Source organism: Bombus pascuorum, chromosome 11, assembly GCF_905332965.1.
Source record: "Bombus pascuorum chromosome 11, iyBomPasc1.1, whole genome shotgun sequence".
In the NCBI taxonomy this organism is placed as follows: Eukaryota; Metazoa; Arthropoda; class Insecta; order Hymenoptera; family Apidae; genus Bombus; species Bombus pascuorum.
Window position 1 is genome coordinate 8144101 of NC_083498.1, and position 23020 is coordinate 8167120.

General features: G+C 39.2%; 1 protein-coding gene across 3 annotated transcripts in view; it reads left to right on the forward strand.

Moving 5' to 3' along the window:
• Positions 1-23020, forward strand: part of LOC132912285 (sonic hedgehog protein) — an 86181-nt gene that overhangs the window by 56868 nt on the left and 6293 nt on the right. For all 3 annotated transcript variants that reach the window (XM_060969644.1, XM_060969645.1, XM_060969646.1), the window contains exon 3: positions 20425-20686. In XM_060969644.1, the coding sequence (XP_060825627.1) occupies positions 20425-20686 (262 nt within the window). The remainder of the gene's footprint in view (positions 1-20424; positions 20687-23020) is intronic.

The following is a 23020-nucleotide window of genomic DNA, read 5'->3' on the forward strand; positions in this document are numbered from 1 at the left end:
TTATTACGGATAGAATTCGTAACACTGCTATGTAAATGTATTCAAAGTTTTAATTGAAACTCTGAACAAAGCAGCACGTATACGAAATTAAAGTATAAAAGAAGTTAAAAATTTTACAATTTGGGATGTCACATCTTTCTGTTTCATCGTAATAAATATTCATATACGATATCAAGTTTCATCATAACTACCTTGATAGTTAATTAATGTTTACTGGACTTTATGACGCGTGTTCCATTTCATTTGTCATAACTATAACACAGTGCATTTCACCGAGGTATACTTCAAGTTCAAAACATATTAATATAATCCAAATATTGTTTAAAACGATTAGATACGTCCCATTTTCACTTCTCAAAATTCCATTAGTATAAATTTCGCTTCTTATTTGCAGGAAGGTCAGGTTTAAGGAATAGAAAACGAGCTAAACGGCGCGAACGTCGATTATAAACAAAATCGGTAATTAAACTCGATCCACGTTTATTGGATCGATTAATGTTAACTAGCACGAAGCGACTGTAGGATACTTCTGATTGATTTACTGGACGCACGTCCGACTTCAGATGTAACGTTGCAACTCGCGATTCTCACCGCTCTCTTCTCTTCGTCAGAAATCCGAAAGAGACGAAGCTCACCGGTGTGATTCACAGTCACGTGCCTTAGAAGATCTCGACCCGTGGCCACGAAGTAATTACGGGGACGACAAGATAAATAATCGTCCGCCCACGAAGCGCATAATTCCCCTGGCAAACCATAAAACGCCATGTAATTTGTTGACCGCTGCTCCGGGAAACGCTTTCCTGCTTTCAATCTTGACTTAACGTCAAAACTTCCCTAAACTATCCATACACGTACATTTCCAAAAAATTCACACATAGAAACGACTGTTCTTTTTTCGTTTCTCCATTCATATTTTCTTCTTTCATCAATCGTGTTCGTGGCTTGTATAATATAAATTATTGTTAATGAATCTATGTAAGGAAAATTATACGTTTGTCGTTGTATCAATGCTCGATTAAGATTTTGTAAGCTTTTAATTTTACAATATCTTGTGTTCAAAATTATTCAGCTCGGTTTATAAATAGAAATTTTATTGTATCATAGACATTTATACATTTAGATAAGATTTAAACGTAGGAAATTTTACTAGCAATTTTACAGCAAGATGTCCAAGCTGGTCTTTATACGTAATACATACCTTTTTTATAATACAATAGGATGAAAAAAATGTGCGAGATTTATAGTAATTTATTAAGATTTAGAAATCTTGGTGCACGAGACAGATGAACGTTCTATCTCGTTAGTTGCATTCATAAAACTATTTTTAATATAATTAGAAAAACATCCGCAGTGTATTTGTAATTATCTAAGGAATTTATGGAATGTACTTAAGTTACACGTACACAAACGTTCTGATTCATGTTCTGAAGCATGATCTCTGCTATGCTTCGCAAGCAGATCACGTGTTACAGAAACCTTGACAGAGCGTGGCGTCGTAACTGACCTATTGTCATTTAACGTTATCGAACAAAGACATCGGACACTCGGTTTCTGTGAAATGTATCTTACGGGTTATCCGGAAATATCAGGAAGACGCTAGCGTTTTATTCTTCTGTTTGTCAGTTCTTTTTACTCGACGACAAGCAGCTCATTTATACCAGCGATTAATTTCTGTTTTTCGAATCAAAGCGATATCACAACCGGTTCTAATCACTTGCTATTGTATTTCCTCATAACCAGACAATATCTTGATCAGAAACGACTACAATATTTCACGTTTGGATCTGTCGTCGCACGAATCATAGACCTAGATCACTTTCCTTTTAATACTACTCTATCAACTTTCGTATTATATCGTATTCTGTATCGCCATCAGAACTACTCTTTCAAAATCAGACAGCTACTTTTTCAAGAGAATTTTTCCAAATTATGTGCAAAATTTAAAAATATAGAATACTTCGTCGTCGTCCACTAAGATTTACGTAATTTTTAATTCGCTGTCATCACTTTGCGTTCATTCGTCATCTGTTACGTTCGTCTTTCAGGCGTTAAAGAGAATAACAATTTTCAACGTCGCAGATATACAATTAGAAAAGGATTTTTATTTCTATTGAAAATAATTTCAAACGAACAAACTTAACTCAAGCTACAAATTAAAAAATGATGTAAATATTAGCCGCGAGTAGCTAAGAGCAGCTAAACGGCGGAATTAACTGGTGATTAATCCGCGTAATTAATTAGTAGCCGGTCAATTAGCCGCGTCGATGTGTTATGCTGGTCGCAAACGAGGATCACGGGATGCTTAACGTCTTAATTGCCAACGCAGATTGTTGTTCGCACGCTCGCGAACGTTGGTTGCACAGCGAGCCAAAGAACACCAGCTGCGTTTAATGCAACCGTTTACACGATAATGCAATGCACAGCGTACTAGCTAAAGAGTTAATCAGGTCGGCTGGTTAATTGAGTTTCTCGACGATTTTTCACGACGAGCTTTCGCGATTTACGTCGTTTTCGACGCGTATAAAACGTGAAAAGGCACACGATGCAATAAAGTAGCGACGTCTAGGATAGTTAATGCAGTCGTTCGGTCGATAGTGCGATAGTTAAATCGTTTATTGCGGTTTTATGCCACTTGGCGGAATTTAAATTCAGTTTTGATAAGACTCGCTCGTTTGGGACTGAGGTAACGATCAATTTAGATAGCGTCTCTGTGATAAGTTTATTGAATGGTATTTCAATTTCATTTTTATCGCTATTACTCCCTCTCCTTTTTTTTCTTTTTCTTTAATTGTTTTTTTATTGTAAGTAGAAATTGAAAGCTTTTAAATGGACATAAGTCGAACTGAATTAAAAATCAAATCAAAATTCAATTATTTATCGGGCAGTAAAATATCATCGTATCGAATCCTGTTGGATCAAGTTGAGTTAATATTCTTCATTTTCGATATGATTTCGTATTAAATCAATCCTCTTCATAAAATGATGGTAAAAGAAGAATAATTTATTTTCTCGAAGAAAAAATTCCGAAGAAAATAATATATATTTTAATATCCCAAGCAAGGCTAAATAAAACATTGAAACAAGAAAAGAATAAAGTATACGATAACATTTCCTAATCATCTTTAAAGGGTTGAACTTGACTGTTCAATTAAGTTAGATCGATTAAGTAAGATCGAGCTACACGGTGACAACCATCTTCAAATCAATGTCAAACGTTATTCGATCGATCGATGAGCGAAATAAAAATAGAAATTGTGTAACTACTCGTCTCCATTCAAATTTTGTATACCCACAAGGACCGCATTCTATATTCGTGATCCGATCAATGGACTTTACTACGTCAGGATCCTCTTTCGCGCAAGGTCAAAGTCTCCAGTCTTTCGTTTTCATTCGTCACCTGCGAAACAAAGGTCAGTTCTATCGTATTTCGGTGCTGCGTTCAAAGTTTGTTTTCTAGAAGTCGGATTTAGAATTGGCAGAATCCGTTCGACCGTTGTTTTAGAAAACAATCGGCTTTTAGTAGCGGGTTTTAGCACGATCAATCATCCAGACTATTTTCAGATCGTTGACTCGCCAGATGCGAACACGCTCCCCTTGACATTTATTTTCTATCGCTGAATGATGGATTTATCATCGTGATACACGTGTCTTTTAATCTTGATATACGTATTTCGTTACATTGGAAATTCCAAAATTTTGTCGAGGAAGGCGGATTTTTCATCGCTTATTCTAAGATTTTTCTAAACATTTATTATACTTATTTAGCGTAGCATCTTATTAGATATAAAACTTTAAAATATTATGCGTAATTTATATTTAGAGATCTTCGATCTAACGTAACATTCGAACTAAACTTTCTTAAAAATACGATCTGTCTTCATTGTGAAAATATCGAAATAATTCCTGAGTAAGTTACTGCTTTCGATTCACGATGTATCTTTGCGAGCTGCGAGAAAAGTCGATTTTGCTTTTATCGTCGAATGCAAGCTTCAAATAAACGAAATTTCGTACGCATCGATGTAACATGACGCGTTGTACGACACATACGACCAGACAGCGGATGTTTATGCGTCTATAAGAAGTTTTTAGAAGCGCGAAACTACATGTACACGACGCGTACAGTATACAAAAATATACGACATATCGAAAGCAAAGTACTCATTGGATATATTTAGAGGGTGCGATAAGTTTCCACGATATTTAGGTTTCGTTTCTTTGGTTTTATTTTACGTTGACGAAAATGTGAATTTGCGCGAACATCGGCAATCCACGTACGAAAGCTTGACGAACAATGAAAACAACTACAGAGTAATTAAAGATAATGCCGATTGGATAACAAGTAAAACACGATTATACATGCTGATTGTACGTATTTGTAGGTTCGATTAAATCGTTTGTAGAACATTCGTGTAATTGGCCCGATTGAACTTTATCGTTTTGATTTGCATCGATAGGATCGATGTAAATGGTACGTTTCTTGTTGGCCAGTTCCGATAGACTCGATTAAATCGAGTCGATACGGGACCAGTCGATATATCAACAGGTAAAACTGTTGCTTTCACTGGAACATTGATTTCCTGCGCGTAGCAAGCTACATTGAAACGTCGCCTCGAGAAATTTGCAGCCTTGTTCCGTTATCTTCGGCTGGATCGACGTAATTTATACAAAGCATCGTAGCACGTAGATACCATTTTCTGCTAATTACAGGTATCCCGCTGTTTCTGCTTCTTTTCTTCCAGTTCTTTTCTTTTTTCTTAATACGACGTACTGTTTGTATGTTTTCCGATAAGAGGGTGAAATATATTAACAAGTAGCTAGTAATTATTAGGTTGGTCTATGCAGAGTTGGTTATCGGTGCGCGTGATTCTTCGTTTCAATTTGATGTTACACATTTCCTTAAAGTATTAGAAACCTGTCTCGTATGTTAAGATGGGCAAGATTGAAATAATAAAAATTCGAGACTCGAGAGTAGGGAAGGTAGTGAAAAAAAGAGAAAATGAATAAATAAAAGTAGTTAAGAAAGAAAATATTTAGTTATACGGAATAGCCAAGCGACCTCGGCTCCGCAATCCATCTGTTAAGCTTGTGTATATATTTACTGATATATTTACTAAATAGAATTTTATACGCAAAGCTTGTTAGGATTTTCGTATAAAATTATCGTGTGAAAGACAAGAAAGGTATAAACAAAAAGGTATAGACCGCGTTGTATTTCCTTGTCGTTCGTACGATAAGTTTTACGACATCAAAGTTGAAATGTCTTTTAAACGTCAATTTTTGATCCAAGCACCTGAATACATTTTTCTAGAGAATTAAAAAAACGAATCCTACGGTGTATAAAAAGTATAGGGTACCATTCAAAAAAATATAAAATCTCATGCAAAAGAAATGTATTGGCCTCGAGATCATACAGTCATTTCCACCTACAACGTCGCTATATACATACGTCGAAATATTTTTCCCTTGGAACCGAACATTGCTCGTTCGATCAATGTTTTCGTATCTTCTTCAATTTCGGCAGAAACGCGATCGATCATTTTATAAAGGATCACCTGAATGAAGGATGACGATGAATAAGTTTCGCTCGCCAAATTCACTTCAAGGGAGAGAGATTGACCCCATCGGGCTATTTCTCCATTTTGCATTGTCAGTGATACATTTTCTACCACATGATAGCCCCTAATTAAAAAAAAACTTTTGTCCGAAAACTATTTTCCCATCTCTTACAGCTCGCGAATTGTAACGCAAAATCGGAAAATAGCCAGGTTTTCAGAGGTGTCGTAATTTCTCCCCCTCGTAAAGTAAATTTGCGTGCGTAATACATATCCTCCATGTGACCGCAGAATTTCATAATTTTTCGAATGTATGGGTTCCCTTGTAAGGAATCATAAGGCAGAGAAGAAAAAGAAAAGAGAGAAAGTAAGGGTGACATAATTTGGGTATGCGAGGGCACGTGACGACGCTGTGTCACGTGTCTTTGGGACGTCGCGTCTCATCGGTTCGACGATTAAAAGCTCGTTAGGTCGGCCGCGCACCAGGCATTCCTTGCGGTGCGGTGTCCGCGAGAGATTTAAGGCTCGTTCACAGAGTAGATCCCCAAAGGGTCTACACTGGACGTGGAGAAGGACGAGAGATAGGATCAGGCTTCTACATCCTACAGGATCGTGGTGAGGCAGCCTCTCACAAGCCAGCATACGGTATCTAATCTGGCCACTTTCGGAGCCGCGGGTAGCCGTGTTTTGGCCGGGGATCGTGTTAAGGGGATTTACATTCATTTCGATCCTAATAACCCGATCCCTCGGATCCCGATTTGGAACACGATATCCGTCCACTCCGTGTATACGTATACCCACGGTTTTCCTTTTCTCTCTGCTCCCTCTCTTTTTCTTCTTTCGCCTTCGTCTCTCTTCTAATCCTCTTCGAGAAGAGCATGCTCCTTCTCTCGATCTCTCTTTCGTTCGTTTTTCATGGACCGCGAGATACGCGACGAGATTCTTGAGTTAAGGACATTTCGGTGGATCTGTGGTAACAGTGTGTGAATTTTATACATTGTGTGCATTATATTTCTTCCTTTTTTTTCTTTTTCTTTTTCAAATTTATAGCAAGTAATTACGAATAAAGGTCACATGGTGGAACTCTATATTTTTTGATTTTTTTTTTTTTTTTGGTTTTAATGTCGCTTTATGATTAAACAGAAGAATTTTAACGACGTACACGAAAATGGAAACCTGTTTGGTCCGAAGATATAAATCTTGTAAAAGTAGCTGATATATCGACGAAGTTTTGTGGAAGCTAAAGGTATAATTACCAAGACAAATATTTATTATTACTTTTTGCATCCTTCGAGCGAGATGAGAAAATACACATTCACCTGCAAAACTAAATGAAATGGCGATTTTAATAAAGAATAAAGTGCGTTGAGTTTTAATACTGTTTCTTGGAAAACAAGATAGAAATTGTGAAAGTGTCAAAGGTTAAAAAGCGGTGCCACAATAAAATTCATTAACCTCGAATTCTAAACTTTTCAAATAAAGAAGAGACAAGTCACACTCCTCGAATAAATCAACCTTCACAACTGCGTCCATTCATCACGAAACAGGAAACCACCGGACGATTCACCCACAGCCGTTCAAAAAGATATCTCGCCTATCCTCCTTCGCTCAGAACACGCGTCATTCTTTCGACACAATAAGGCGACACAATTACTCAACGAAACAATCACACTAACCAGACGAGACTAACCCAGTCAACCGAGTAACCCTGTCTGCCCATAAAACTCGGATGTACGCGTTTCAACAGCTTTCTCCATTGAAAAAGCGAGGGAAGCCGAGAAAAAAAGTCGGCTTTTAAATAACTCTCACGGGCCAGGTGAAAGGCGTAGGACGTTTCGTGTCCTTAACTTAAAAGCTCGTCGTGTATACTGCAGCTAAAAGATCTTAAGAGTATCCGGACACTTGCTTCTCTTCGATGGAATGTAATTCGATCAAAAATTTATTAAGAGGGGAAACTTGCAATTATTTTTTTCTTTGTCATTGTCACAGCTACTGTTTTGTTAAGTATGTAACTATTTTTAGAGTTATTACATTGTTTTATAGCTATTTTATTTGCAACCTTTTCTCTGTTTTATGCCTAATATTGCTTAGAATATTTTTAATTGTTATTGGATTAGTCGCTCCGTTGATTTTATATGAAACTTTTTTGACTTTTACATTCGCACCAGCGAATCGTTCTTCTCTTTCATCGGATCTTGTGAAAATAATCCGTTTTAGGCATCGAGTAAATGAAAATAAATTAAAAATAACTTTCCCTCCGTGAATGTTACTTATTTAGTTTGTGATTAAACGTACGCTCGTCGAAACGATAAAATTCACGTTTAATAAACTTTCAAGCTACGGTTTACGAGTCGATTCATCGATATTTTAACAAACTTTTATGATAAGAAGAATAATTGATCATCTGGATATATCTGACCTTTGCCCCGCACAATGCCGTTACGTGTGTCAATAATATTACCGGCTTTCTTCGCCGGAATGCGAAAGATGTGTTCCGCCTTTAATGGTCTTCTTGTGTTCTCTTGTTTCGAGTTTATTGCTTTGCTCGACGTTTCTTCCGTGTTCTGTTTGGAATAGAATATTCCAGCATCGAGTAGTTGTTCCCTGGAAGTGTATTCTACTTGACGGCAATTTCTCGATGTTCAGTCCTTTTGTTTCGCTTCTTTCTTTTCTTTCCACTTCCAGCATTTTAGGTGACGGTGAAAGTATTTCGAGGATGCACACACACTCGAGGAACCAAGTGTAAAAGCCTTCTCTCTCCTCTTCTTCGCGCGAGTGGCCGAGTGACGAGTGGAACGTTGGAGACGTTTTTAGAATGCTTCACGTAATTGGAGGGTTTCGTTGACAATTAATGGACTCGATAAATAGAATAACCGCTACCGTAAATAGCCGTGTTAATGTATTTACGGAGTACGGACTGTTTGGAATTTCGAAATAGTATCTCATCTTGGTTATTTGAAGAGCATATAGAACGTGGAATTAGGTGCGAATCGCTTAGATAGAACGCGACTCGAGACTGTAACCCAACACGTTGTGTGTTGCTCAGTTTTATTATTGATTTATTATTCATTTATTAACGTTATACGACTTACCATACGTGCGTCGACTAGAACGATAAATAATTATGACGCTGTTGGACGCTATAATTAATTGACAATTATTTGAAACAGCAGGTAATTTATTTTCAAGAATCTACCGCAAAGAGGTAAGCATAGTAAACAGCTTCGTGAGAAATTTGGAAACACAGCGCCGGTAATTGTCGTTTCTCTGCATTTCAATTTGCCAGCTTCATCGGTATGGCTTTCGACCGATCCCTATGATACCTATCAAGAGAAACATCTTCGAGCCGAATAAAAAAGGATACAGCGTAGGGAGAGGGTGGTGCAAGAAGCGACGCCTAATGCGAGAAATAAATGAAAAGGAAGACAGAGGAAGGAGGAAGGAGCTGAGAAGATTGAGTGACGAGTCAGTGGACGCGACGAGGCGTGCACCGATCGCGCGGTTCGAGGCTTCATCACCCGCGGTCGCGTTCGTCGTAGTTCCTGTCGACGACGGGCGTGATGTGGCCTCAGGGCGAAAACAACACGCCCCTCTTCACCCTCACTCTCTCTTCTTTTTCTACTTTCACGTAGATTTCGGAAGAGTTCAGAGTCTCTCTCTTTCTTCGTATAGTACGTGGTCGATCGTCCCGAACGCGGTGACTCTAACTCGAGCGAACGGTAATCCGTTCCCACAGACAAAAGGGCCTCGCAGCCCGTCGACTTCGATCTTCTTTCCACCACCTCGACTGGTCCGTGCTCGTGATCGTGTCTACCGTGCAGGTATGTAATAAGGATGTAACCCGAGCTGACCGGGACAACGAGTACCACGGCCCGCGATCGGTTCCACGGGACAGGTTCGAGGCAACTTGGATCGCGTACGATCGTTCGATCCACCAAGCCGCTTCCAGGAAAAACGCTCCTCGGACTAGGCTAGAAATTAGAGAAACGATGGTGTTGGAAAAGGCTTTGGGGTGGCTGAGAAGTTAGGGTAGGTGAGGAAGTGGGGTGGTTGGGAAGTTAGGCGGTGTCAACCTTAGGGTGGAAAATGTTAATTTGGTAGGCGTTAAAAAAGGTGGAGGTTCATGCGTTTGTGGGATTTCTGAAAATGCAAAATTGCGATGATACGTAAAATGTATATAGTGCGATTGGTTATAGAGTATCGTTAAAATAATTAGTCAGTGAACGAGTTTTTGGTATCGACTGGAGAAATTTGCTCAGCGGCGAACGTCTGTTGGGAGCTTAGACTTTTTGCCAACTTTCATCTCGAAAGTGTGTTCGGTCCGTTACAGTCGTTGTAACTTTGGTGGTAATCCACTGCAATCACGTGTTATTGCTTCCATCGTAGTAACTATCAACGCAACGCAAGAGGAAGAACAGTTTGTGGGTAGAACTCACGAATTCTTGAAATGGAATTTCTCACTTACTATTTTTCTTCAAATAATTCATTTATTCAAATATTCTCTGTGTGGAAAGGAGGAGGTGGCTGTAATCTTTTCGACGATTTCATGTTCATAGGATTTCCTCTAACTTTAATTAGATAATTGTTGTAATTATTCGCAGTTGCTAAAAATCTTCTCGCGATATTCTTGTTTAATTTTTGATCATCCGTCAATAGCTCGGAATAGTTCATTTATATTGCCCCGTCAAATTGGATCTTCTGAGAAACATCTCACACGTACCAACCTCGTAATTAATAATTAACAATTGGTACTTTTCTGACTTTGAGAAAATATCCATCAGCTAAGAGCACCTTAACCATATCCTTACACAACATGTCCGTCATAAGAATGCTGACATTGACATCGATCAAGTTGGAACGCGTCGGAAGTTCAAAGTTCTTCTCGTTAGGAATCTTCCATGAATTATTTATTCGCTGATCAATCGATGGTCCCGCGTTACGTCCAATCTTCCACGATTGTGTAGCCGTGCAGGTATGCAACAAGGATGTAACCTAAGCCAGGAGGACGTCGACGAGATTCGAGACTGTCCACGAGTCTCGAAAATTCCATACGGAGATCGAAGTTCGCATTCTGTAGGCTTCCAGGAAGTATGGTCGCCTCGTTGTCCGAAATTTAATTCGAAGTTGCCGACAGTGACCGCAAAAATTGTTGTGATCGATCGAGATCATGGCTACGGGCATCTTTCGTGGCCATAAACGAAGATACGAAGGAATTTACCGGTTTGGAGTTGAAGAGCCTAGTTAGAACGCTATCGATTTATAGTCGGATTTTTCTATTTCTGGAAAGAAAGAAAGTTGAAGTTTATGGTTCATCGAGACGCAAGAAATTATCGATTCAGATTCAAAATTTCCAGTTCACCAAGCGATCTGTAAAGGAATTAATGAAACAGAACTTTCGACTCGAAGTCAAAATTCTCGATTCGCCGAACGAATTGTAAACGAAGGAAAGGAAGAGCTTGTTAACGCAAACGCGAAATTCTTTCTTTACCAAGCAATCTCTGAACGAATTTGTAGAAAGAACTATCGACTCAAAGTCGAAATTCTTAATTTACCGCGTAAGAAAACAGAAGAAACAATCGATAGAAAGTGGAAGTTGTCGGTTATTTGCCGTTCGATGCTTGTTGAAGGACTGGTAATCGTGCGCAGCTGAGGTGGAAAGAGCCGAGAGGGTGGCGGGATGAAGATGAAGAAGCGTGAGATAGGTCGTCCAGGAGCGAAGGCTCTTGCTCTTCACCTGGTACCATCTAGAGAGCTCGACAAACACTTGACGGAGCTCGCGCGAGTCTTCTTCAAAACACGGGCCCCATTGTTGCCGTGTCATCTCTTTGGGCCCTGGGCCATTGTCCTCCAACGCGTGCATTACCAATCGTTCAGATCGATCAACCTCGTGCCTGCCATGCTTGATTCAACATTTAAAAACGTCTATTTAAAAATAAGGAGGCAAAAGAAACCGACAGTGAAGATATTCCTATTGGCATACTATCAGAAGATATATCAGTGATTGTAACTGAAGAACATATTGACGTGATAAGGCTACTGTTGATGCAGTTGAATAGGAGAAAACAAGTAGTTAGTTATAAAGATAGAAAAAGAGTTTATAAAGTATAATAAGATACCAGAATTTTACAAAATGGATTTATGTGCAATAAGAGCAATGAATGTAACATATATGCCAGAGTCTGGAGACTGTTATCCACGCAACAAAACATTGTTAGCACAAAAGCTAGTAAAATTCATAGTGTTATCAATGCTAAACTTTCTTTCATCCGCTACCAGATACGTACGCACGATATTCAGCCCCAGAAGCAAATACAAAGGAAGATTTACAAATACGACAGGTTAAAAGTAAATGGAATTTTGAAATTATTTTATTCTAGGAAAAATGAAACTCGTTTTTTATTCCTGACGTCTGGAATTATTCGAACGACGTCTATACTACCCAACTCTTGCTTCTCTTCCGTACCTAAATTAAACCAGAAATCCTATACGGAACCCCTACTTGTCTTTTACGATATCAAAGCGAAGTAAAAACCCTCTGGTATTCGTGAAGAACGATCGAAAGAGCGACATGGCGCAAAATCTGCTCGGCAAAATCTTCAGGAAGCAAGAGAGTGTGGAGGGGAGGAGGGAGGAAGAGAAGAAGAAAATGACGTTTTACGCTCGAGTCGGCGTTTCTGAGTAGCGGCTAGAGGGGGGGAGGTGGGTCGTTTAAAGCCCCATAAAAGAATCATCCGGGACATCTCACTGTCTGAGAATTCGAATTCCCGATGATCAGCGAACCGATAAAGGAGCGCTCTTGGCTGAGCTTGAAGAGACGAAGTCGGAGGTGTCGAGGGATCCGTTTCCAGCGAAGCGGAAGTGACTTCCTGACCGGAGATCAGCTGACGCCTGGGCGGTTCGTCTCTAGTGAATGGAATATCGAGAGCAAAGAGTAGAAGAAGCAGACTGTGGCCGCTACTCTCTCTTTTTTCGGGGCCTCGAATCATGCTGTGAAGAGAGCTTTGGAAGAAGAGGTGGAGGAGGTGACGAGCGAAACGCCGCCTGGTGGGGAGGACCACGAAAAGAAATCGACCACGAGAGGACCAAGAGACTGGGAGAGATGGGAACGTAAGCGGGAGAGAAGAGCGGAACGTGTACGAGGCACTGAAACAAGAAGAACGGAATAAAAGGTTGGTCTGGACACGAAGGTGAAGCTGAGAAACGGGCCTGGAGGTGGAGAAGGACTGGAGAAGAGAACCGGCGGGGGCGGGGCCCAGAGTCTGGATACTGAGATGGAGCCGAGTTCACCATCTTCGTTCATCTCGGGACCCAACCCCCTTTTCAGACCCAAACCTGGCCCATCTTTTCCCTTCTCTTCTCTCTACCCTTCGTTCGTTCACTATCTATGTTCTTCTTCGTCTTCTTTATTCTTTGCGCCTTTCCTTGACCTTCTCACCTCTGCTTCCAGCGATTCCGAGGAACGGCAGGAAAGAAGATTCGAGCAAGGAGCGATACGTTTAAGAATTGAAATACGCGGCTGAATGCGAATTGTCGAAGCGAAAAGCGACTCAGGCCACTGCGATTTTCAGCCCGACATTTAACGCTGAAAACATTAGCAACGTTTCTCTTAAGTACTTGTCTTTCTTTCAAAGTTCTAAAATCCTCGAATAATAATTTTCGAATTCGTCAATGGATCGTTCAATTTCCTACAAATTCTTGCGAATCGTCCATTTGCCGCAGAAGCGATACATTAAAAAAAGACGTAGGTTTCGAGACATCCTTACACTCGCCGGCAAAATATCAGCGTATTTCTTTATAATTCCATAAGAAGTGTCAACAGTGTCAGAAACGTTTTACTTAATTCTTCGATAGTGAAAATGATGAAATAAAGGAGGACGCTTTGATTTATTCTGTCGAATGAAAATGATGCTTGAAACACGTCACGATAACTAATAACGTATCTGATACCAAGCCATAAAAAGTAATAAAGAGCTCTTCGAAGAGCAGTATAAAACGGTGGTATGAAACGGAGCAGACAGTAAACTCATAATTCGCCGATAAAAACTTGGCGTATACGGAATTAAAATTTTTCTCCAGCTGACGACGTAGTAAAGTATCGCTGATATAACCAAGCGATATCTCTTCCCTGTCCAATTCCACGAGGACCATCGTAGAAATGAAAAGTAAAAGTTAAAGTAAGAATCTAACGCGAATGACGCTGTTCGGAAATACGGAATTGAAATTGCTTGGCTAACTCGAGTTGGTTAACCGCGTAGCAGCTGGTCGTGGAATTAACACGGCCGCTCGGTCGTACGAGATAAGATACGATGCATGTAAACCAGGTGTAAGTGATAGACGCTCGATAATTAACGGGTATCGAGGTGAGAGATGAGGCAGAGATAGGTTGCTCGAGCTGGAAGACATTATCCCTGTCGTATCCATCATCCACCGAAAACTTGTTTGCTTTTTGTCTTTTATTCGCCTTTCGTAACGTTCTTCCACTCGCTAGTCGTTCGAGTTTCTTCTTCTTCTTCTTCTTCTTTTTCTTCCTCTCCTTGGCGGTGTGGAAAATTTTCGCGTAAACCTGTCGGCGGCCGTGTTTCACGCGTCGTCGACGATCGGATTGTAATATCGTGAGGTGTGTCACGCGCGTATCGCCATCGAGGAGGAGCTACGCGTCGATACGCGTCCATTCACGCTCCGCTGATTTTTCAGGCTTCGAGACAAGTTGCTCTGCACTTTCACTAACCTTTCGCAAACCAATTTCGGCGAGATCGTGTTTCGTCTGGCGACGCGCAGACGCCTGGATACCTTGGTTTCTATTTTATTGTTTAATCTTACATCGAAATGGTCGAAACTTCTATTTTGATACAACTCTCGTTATTTAACTTTCCAACGAGCAAACTGTGTAACAAGAAGGAAATAGAAGAAGTATGACACCCATAATAAAGCGATAAGTGGCCGCTGATTACAAATATTAAAACACGTGATAATATTCGACGTAGATTGAACGTGTTTCGCTGCTTTTATTTTCCGGTTACTTTATTATAAATCAGGTCGTTTCGTTCGCGTAATACGTGTCTTGCGTAAAATGCCAAATGGTACTTTTCAATAATAATCGATAAACAACAACCATTACGCGTAACCACCGTGATTATGGAGAACCAAGCCGGTAACGTTTCGACTTGCAGTTTCGTCGTTAACATAAAATGAAAAATAAGCGACTATCCGAATATCTTTGAATAGCGTGTACCTGATCGAGAATCAAATGCAAATGAAACTTCGAAAGAGTACTAAGATGACTAATAACCAATAAGAGCACGAGGGAAGATTAAAAGAAGAAAAACAGAAGGGGCATAGAAGCGGCAAGAGAAACGAGTGGGAGGATGGAGGAAGAGCACGAAGCAGGGAGGAAGGAAGAGCGAAAAAGTAGAAGGAGGTGATAGAAAATACAAAAGGTGGCCGGGAAGAATGGTGAAGAGGCCGAGAAATGTACCGGCCGTGGTGCACCATAGGGTGCCTTGTTCACCCAGCGGGGAACCCCCTGAGCCCCTCCCAGACTTTACATCTATTTACAAACATTTTGGCAGACCGGAGATAGAGTGAAACGGAGAATGGTAGAGAATGCACGCGGTCGACCAAAGTCGAGAATGTCGGCCCTTATGAAAATCCATTTCGGCTGAAAAATGGCCTGGTCCGTAATCCATTAGGGGCACAAGGGCGGAAGGGAGGCAGACACGGGGGTGAAGAGGAGGTTTAAAAAAATAAAAGAAAAAAAAGAAGGAAGGGAGAGAAAGAATAGCGATCACAAAGACCGTGCGCGAAATATTTCTCGAAACGAATCGTGATTCTTGACTTGGGTCAACGATCGAAAATACGATCAAAGTATTTTTAATTAACACGCCGTTGAGACGATTTTTCGTAACCTCGTCTGAACGAAAGAAGACTTTCCGATGTTCGTTGTTTAGTCGCGTAACTTTGACTTTGGCTTGTGAGCTTTTCCTTCTTATTTCTGTATATACATATCTGTTTTAATATTTTTCGTATTATAAACAGCCTTAGAGACAATAGTAGTTTTGAAGCTACTCTGCTTAATCTTTAGAAGTTAATGTCGAAGAAAGACACATTTAAACATGTTATCGCAAAGGAAATTCCACTCTTAGTACATTTTCTTTGGATTAAAAATCAATAAAGTCAGAGAAACGTAGTTCCTTTGTTATTTCAATATTCAATGTTATTCGATAGATAGGAAAGTTACCATTTGCAGGAATTACAAATAACATCGTAATAGCGTTTATTATGGGGTACGGTAATATCAAAATAAGTATTCATATGGGAGAAATTGAATTCGTGATAGCGTTCCAGGGTTAAAATAAAAATTTAATAGCAACATATAAATTGTCACAAATCCTAATATTATGCAGTATCCACACAGTAAATTACCAGACAAAACAGACACGTAAAATATTTCCCTGCGAGCCCGAGCATTGACTCTTTTACTCTTTCTCAAGTCTAATGTTTCCCTGTCTATTTGACAATGTGCTCTAACATAGTACACACTGTTGGCCGTGCAAATTATTAACGTCCGTTCAAACACGCGCTTTCTTCGGAAGCGATAAATCATCGGTATGAAAACACATTGTGTTTGCCCTGTGCACTTCTTCGTTGTGTAAATTTGCGCGGGTTCCACTACGAGGAACTCCGTTCCATACGCGGATTCAATGGAAATCGTGGATAACTATGGGAACAAAGGTAATTTTCGAAACTTGGGCCGCGCCCTCGAAACGGCGATTCACGGTGACAGATCGCACCCATGAGTATTCGATAACAATGGGCTTCCCCTTGTGCCGATTATCCCGCGATGAGTGCGCGATTATTCGGAGACACGCATTTTGTTGCAACATATGGCCAATCATTTTGTTCGATCTGTTGGTAAGCGGAAAAGTAAAACGGAGAAATTTAAAAGAATTATAAAAGTAATTCAAAGTTACGATTATGAAAAATATTCCAGAGGGTGCATATACTTATCGATTCGTGAAATGTTAAGTTCAGTTATTTTTACAGCTATATTTAATCTGATATATTTTCTCGTTCGGTTAAAGCCGCAATTTTCTATCGAATGACGTTCTTAGATATTTGTAATTGTAATAATACATTCTTTGATGAAAATCTGATATTCGTGTTATATGGAGAATACTTTACATAAGAAATTTTACCCTAAGGAATAATAATTTACTGTACATAATATAACTAGGTATTATAAAATTTATATAGGCATTCAATATTTATTTTTTAGTAATTTTGTAAAATATTCTTTTACGTACATAAACAATCTGATCTATTTATCTACTTATTATAATAGTTCTACTTAGGCACGACATGTTTTGTTCAACTCCTCCAACATATCCTGAAAAAGGCTCAAACTATCAGATATAGTAATACAAATATCACATCTTAAACATCGTCATACACAATTCCTACATTTTTAATTCCTATCTACCATAAAAGGTGGAAAGCGTATATCTTTTATCTCCAATATTACAAAAGCAAGAATTCCGTGAGACATTTTATTACGCCGTAAAGAGCTATAAATCCCGTGTATTCATGAATTTGCAAGGTTTAATTAAAAACATTATAACTTTTTAATTTTAAATTCAATTAAAATTTCACTGCAAAATTATCTTCACACGTTTTTATATCCAATTCTATTCTATTCTATTTTATCCTATTCTGACGCCAGGAGACCAAGAATCCTTTGTCATTTTATTGCATTGCAAAAAGTTAATATCGCTGATATTCGTGAATTTACAAAATTTATTTTCGAAATTAAAATCTTTTCAATTTTAGATTCCATTAAAACTTCGGTACAAAACCCTCCATCTCTTCTCACCTTCGCATACAATAACCGGCATCCGATATCTATTCTATTCTGACACCAGAAATTTTATTACATTGCCGAAGTTCCAACTGCAAACTAAAGTTGCGAAGCAAAAGTTTCGCCATTAGAATTTCAATGCAGAACCCTGGAAATCCTTCTCGTCGTCGCACATACTCCACCCTACGTATGCCAAAATTCGTGTGGAAATGCATGCGACGCCAGTTGCATCGGAACTCAAGTCGTGCCATTGAAACGATGGTTTAAGAAGGCGCGAGAGGCGGCCGACAATACCCGGTTCGACAGCGGGGCACGAAAACGAGACGAACCTTACAATACCGCGAATTTGCAGCTCTCCTTGCGGCAATTAGCCCCTATTGAGCGGTGCACGACAGCTCGAGGGACCGGTCCCGCCTTCTTCTTCGTTTCGTGCTGCTCGACCTCCCTTTTCCTCCCCTTTTTCGTCTCGCGGGTGAAAAGCGGGCTCGTTGCTCTCGCGGCACGGTGTCACGGCCACGTGCACGCGATCGCCACAAGCGAATCGCACGCCCATCGGCTGTCGGATGAATTTCAATTAAGCGGCACACACGCGGTCCGCCTCTCTCAATGAAACGGAGCTGCACGCCTGGTGCCGTGCCAAGCGTCGCGCCAAACATGTCACGAGATATCGTGCACTGGCTCAATAGCTATCCTTAAATCCTTTTCTCCGTGGCGGAATCGATTCAATGAGAAGAGTTCTTTCGTTGCTCTCGGTTAATGATCTTTGCGTGGGGACAGTTTGATGCAGGATTTTGAAGTTTCGATGTATATCGCAAGAGAGAGGACTATTCCAGATTCAACGTCGTAAAATTCAGAAAATCGAACTTCATACCGCACGAACAGTATGTTGTCGGCGGATTTTTACAGATACAAATTCATATTTGTGTTAATACAAGACATGGAATTCAGATTTTTTCCGTTTATTAAAGGTACTTTTATTTTGGTATTTTCTAATATATTTTTCTGTATTACATACATTATAAATTTCTCATTGATGAATAAAGATCCGTAAAGTTTACATGTCTGACTATACTTGTTGCATATTATGAGATATTAGTATTTAGTTAATAATGGAAGAATTAGAAAATATTGAGTGCTTTAGGTACAGTAAGAAATAATATGGATAAAGTGACTAAGAGTCTACAGCAATTGAAGAATTTAAATCAGTTTTCCTCGAGCCTTACAAGCTTCTTAAATTCCCCGCAAGTGCATGAACCTCTGCGCTGTAACTCTTAAACTACTCGCTGAAACTATCGACTTGCTTGTGTCATAGAACAAACCAAAAATAGTACCTGTAGTTGCCTACCAAGATTATTACATTAAACAACAATTTTCTCGAATCCCCGTAGCTTGCCAAGTGTCTCATAAATGCATAAACTTCTACACTTAATTAATATACTCGCCACAGCCATGAATAATTGACTTATGTGCAATTTACATGTGAAATAAGCTAGACACAAGCCTCGTGGTTGCCTACGAGAATTGTTAAATTAAACAAGATTTACTAAGATCCCCCATAGCTTCCCAAATTTCTCATAAACGCATAAATTTATACACTCTAACTCTTGATTAATGTACTCGCTACAAGCCACGGATAACTTACTTATATCACACAATAAACCGAAAACATCTCCCGTAGTTGGCTACGTGAATTAAACAGGGTTTACCGAAATCTCCATGGCTTCCCATAACCTAAAGTCACTGGTATCCTCGAGCACACTTTCTCGCGCGTTCCATTGACCATCAATGCTTCTCCTGTCATTCAGGTATACAACCACAATACAGAAAGCATAGAGAAGAATGTCTTCTGCTTTTAAGTCGCAAACGAGAGGAAAAAAGAAGAAGAATAAAAAAAAAAGAAGAGGATCGCCGTGACTGAATGATCCTCGATGCCGATCGTATTTATACTCCTGTTTGCCTGCTAATTCGCCACGGACACGACCCTTAAAATCCTGGTGTCCGGCCAACACACATATTCGTTTCCCGTCCTATACTCGTTCCAGGGGCTGTTGGTTTACCTGGCCGAGCAGTTGTACGCGGCGCGACGCCTTTTTCCGCGTGCATCCGCGTGAAATCGCGTAAATCCTCGTCCAGACGCGCCTGTAAGGAAAATCGCGTTAAGCGGAACTGTGAAGGAAAAACTAACTCGAAAGGAGGGTCCAGCGTGGTTCACTGTATACGGAGATGAAAAGAGGAGAAAAAGACCGTTGTTTGCGTTTCACGGATGGAAAACGAAGTCGAGGGATTGGTCTCGCGCGAGAGGGTGCCTTAAATACGAGATAGATCCAGAAGATTTTCAGAGTCATTGGTTTTCTCTGTAACTTTGACGGGAAATTTCGGCGCGATGAGGAAAAGAAATTATTATTCCACGGTTGTGTTAATATATTAGATTGTCTCTAAAGTTTCTTTAGTTTTATAAGGAAACAATAGACGCACAACATTTTTTGTTTTATATTCTTTTTACTGAATTATATATGACACATTTTGTTCTATTGAAACAGACCCAAACTTTTGGCACGACCTAATATTATGAACCTGAAATCTATCTTTAATCAATTATTGATGATTGAAATAACAAACAATAGATATACGAATTCTATTATTCATAGAAATATTCAAATTCTATTATTAATAATAGGAATTGACGATATTATGCTTTTGCAAGCAATAACGTAGTAAAATTCTGGATTTATTCGATTTTTGTTGGATTTCTAGAAAGGATTAGCTTCATGGAAAAATAAGCGCATTTGTCGTTTAGTTAGTTAATAACTTGTCAAGCGTAACTTGTACAACGTAGAAGAGTATTTCTCCTTCATTTTTGTTGCGTCGAATATCTTTAAATTATTTATGGTTTGTTAGCATTCTCGGTTCTCTAATATTTCCATTCATTGTCCTAATGTCATCATTCCACAATTACGGTTAAATTGCCAAATGTTGCAAATTATCAATCGAGTAACCCGAGGGTGCGTTTTGTTACAGAGGTGTAAGGAGAAGCTGAACACCCTGGCTATCTCGGTAATGAACCAGTGGCCGGGAGTGAAGTTAAGGGTGACAGAGGGTTGGGACGAGGAGGGAAAACACGCGACGGATTCGCTGCATTACGAGGGACGTGCCGTCGACGTGACGACGAGCGATCGGGATCGCTCGAAATACGGAATGCTGGCGAGGCTCGCTGTCGAAGCTGGTTTCGACTGGGTCTACTACGAGTCTAGGTCCCACATTCACTGTTCTGTCAAGTCTGGTTAGTATCTTTTATTCATTATTTTCTCTAATTAGATGGTCATGTTAACTAAATCATTTTTCAACTAGAAAAATTACTTCAAACATAAAATTAACTAATTAGATCTATTATAAAAAACGTTCTTCTCTCTTCCTTTTTCTTTTTCTTTTTACCTCAGATGTAGGATAATTTCTAGAAAGAAATTGTACTGAATTTTTGCATACACGTCTCAAATTTCAATACTTTAAAAGTACTTTAGATTTCATGTAATTTTTAGAGAAACGAACTACTTAAAAAAGAAAAAGAAAAAATGAAGCCACGTCGGGTTTCGATGCAATACATTCTAAATTTGTAGTATTTAAAATATTTTAGAAACACCGCTGCTGAATTTCCATTAACTTCTAAAGAAATAAATCGCGTTTGAAAAACGTTTTTCACGTTGAAATATCCTAAGTATTTTAAATGTAGGTATTTATCGATAAGAATGAAGAGGAAGTTATTGATCGATAAAAGCAACCTGCCGAGAAGCTGCAGTCGACGCTCTCGTGTAATTTGTTGTTACGCTCCTTTAATTCGGCGGCTTCGATTAAGTTCCGCGTAAATTTCAATTACCAGAGGCAAGAACGATTTGCCTTGTCAGAACCACCGGCGCAACAACGTTACACAAGTCGGTCGATAGTCTCTTGCATTCTATTTCCACGTTTCGACCGAGGAAAATTAGATTTTTTAATATCGTTATATAAAGTTATTATCTCTCTAGAAAGAAATTTAAAAAATACTTAAGAATCAATGGAATTTACACAGACATTTTTAAATACAATATTTAATATTCTCGTTATAATATTCAGTAAATGAAACAAATTTTTACTCGAATTCTGTTTCTTTAAATTACGTTCGTAAATGAGCAAAATTAAATTGCAGATATCGATGACACGGTGTTACTTGCTAATATTTTTTTCGAGAAACGATGCAATAAAAATTTATTCGCTGGTTCGAGGACATCCAGATCTATCTATCGATGCCCGATAAATTGTATTATCGCTAACAATCAACATTCCAGTGGAGACACGCGTTTGGATGTTCCGCCTTGTCACGGTAACTTCATTCGTCACGCCGAAATAACGTTAGCGAGCCAATGTCTGAGTCACCTAACCATGTTATACGTTTGTAATCGTTTCCGGCACCTAATTTCTCCTGAAATCTCTTTAAATCTCCGAATATCGCCGCGTTTTATGGGATAAACGAACGAACGATCTTCGGCGATCGTGGAACCGTTCAGAAGCGTCAAAGCTTGCAATTTACGATGCAAAGTATTGTTTCTTTTACGTGTTTCACAGTCCTATTCATACATTTATATTATATATTTATATATTATATATATTATATATTATATATTATATTTATATTTATATATATATTTTGTAAAGTTTAAACTTTATTTAAAAATAGTCTTTAAACTTTAAGCCATGATTGCCTCGCGGAATTAGAAATTAAAAATTGTCGATCGAAATTCTAATTGAACGCGGTTCCATATAATATTTAGAATATTCTATTCTATATGAATTAAATTCCACAAGGAATTATATTTCTACTCGATTCTATTTATTTATCTGCATAAATCCACAAATCGTGAAAAGACGTGACTGAACGGAAAGACACAAGATAGAAATAGAAGAACAAGAAGAGAAACCGATACAGTCGAACCTCGGTAATTCGAAGCTCAGGGAAAGAGTTAAATAAATAAGGATCTAACACAAACGAAAATTCGACGTGCGGAAGCTTCGTACAATGGCACAGTTACGCTCACTTTTCCAGAATTAAGCTTCCCCTTGAAACTCGTTTTATTCAACGCACACGTATGCAAAAGTTGACGTTGGCAAAACGAATGGCAAAAGAAAAAGACGCGGAAGATGATGGCAATTGTGCGCTCGACTGACGAAAAACGACTAGCTTCCTTGGATAAGCCCGTGATCGAAAGGCGAAGAACCAGAGGTACGGTCTGGGTCGTCTTGCGTTACTTGAAGCAACCATAACAGTTAAAGGAAAGGAGACGACACAGGATGATCGATTTCTCACATCTTGTGGACGCAGCTTAAGTACACTTCGAGTTGCAAAAGCACTGACGATAGAAGTTGGAGCTTACAGAGGTAAACTTTGATTTGTAGAGATGAACTTGGACTAGTGGAGGTCTGAGTATTCGAAAGTCGAGTTTCAGAAGTAAAAGAATGCATCTATGGATATGTGGCAAATAATTCGAGTTGAAGTAAGTTTTATTGCGACTTGCAAAGGTTTTCGCAGCGGAACGGAAAGCAACGAAGAAAATCGTAGTCTTACAGAAGCTTTCGAGTTACAGAG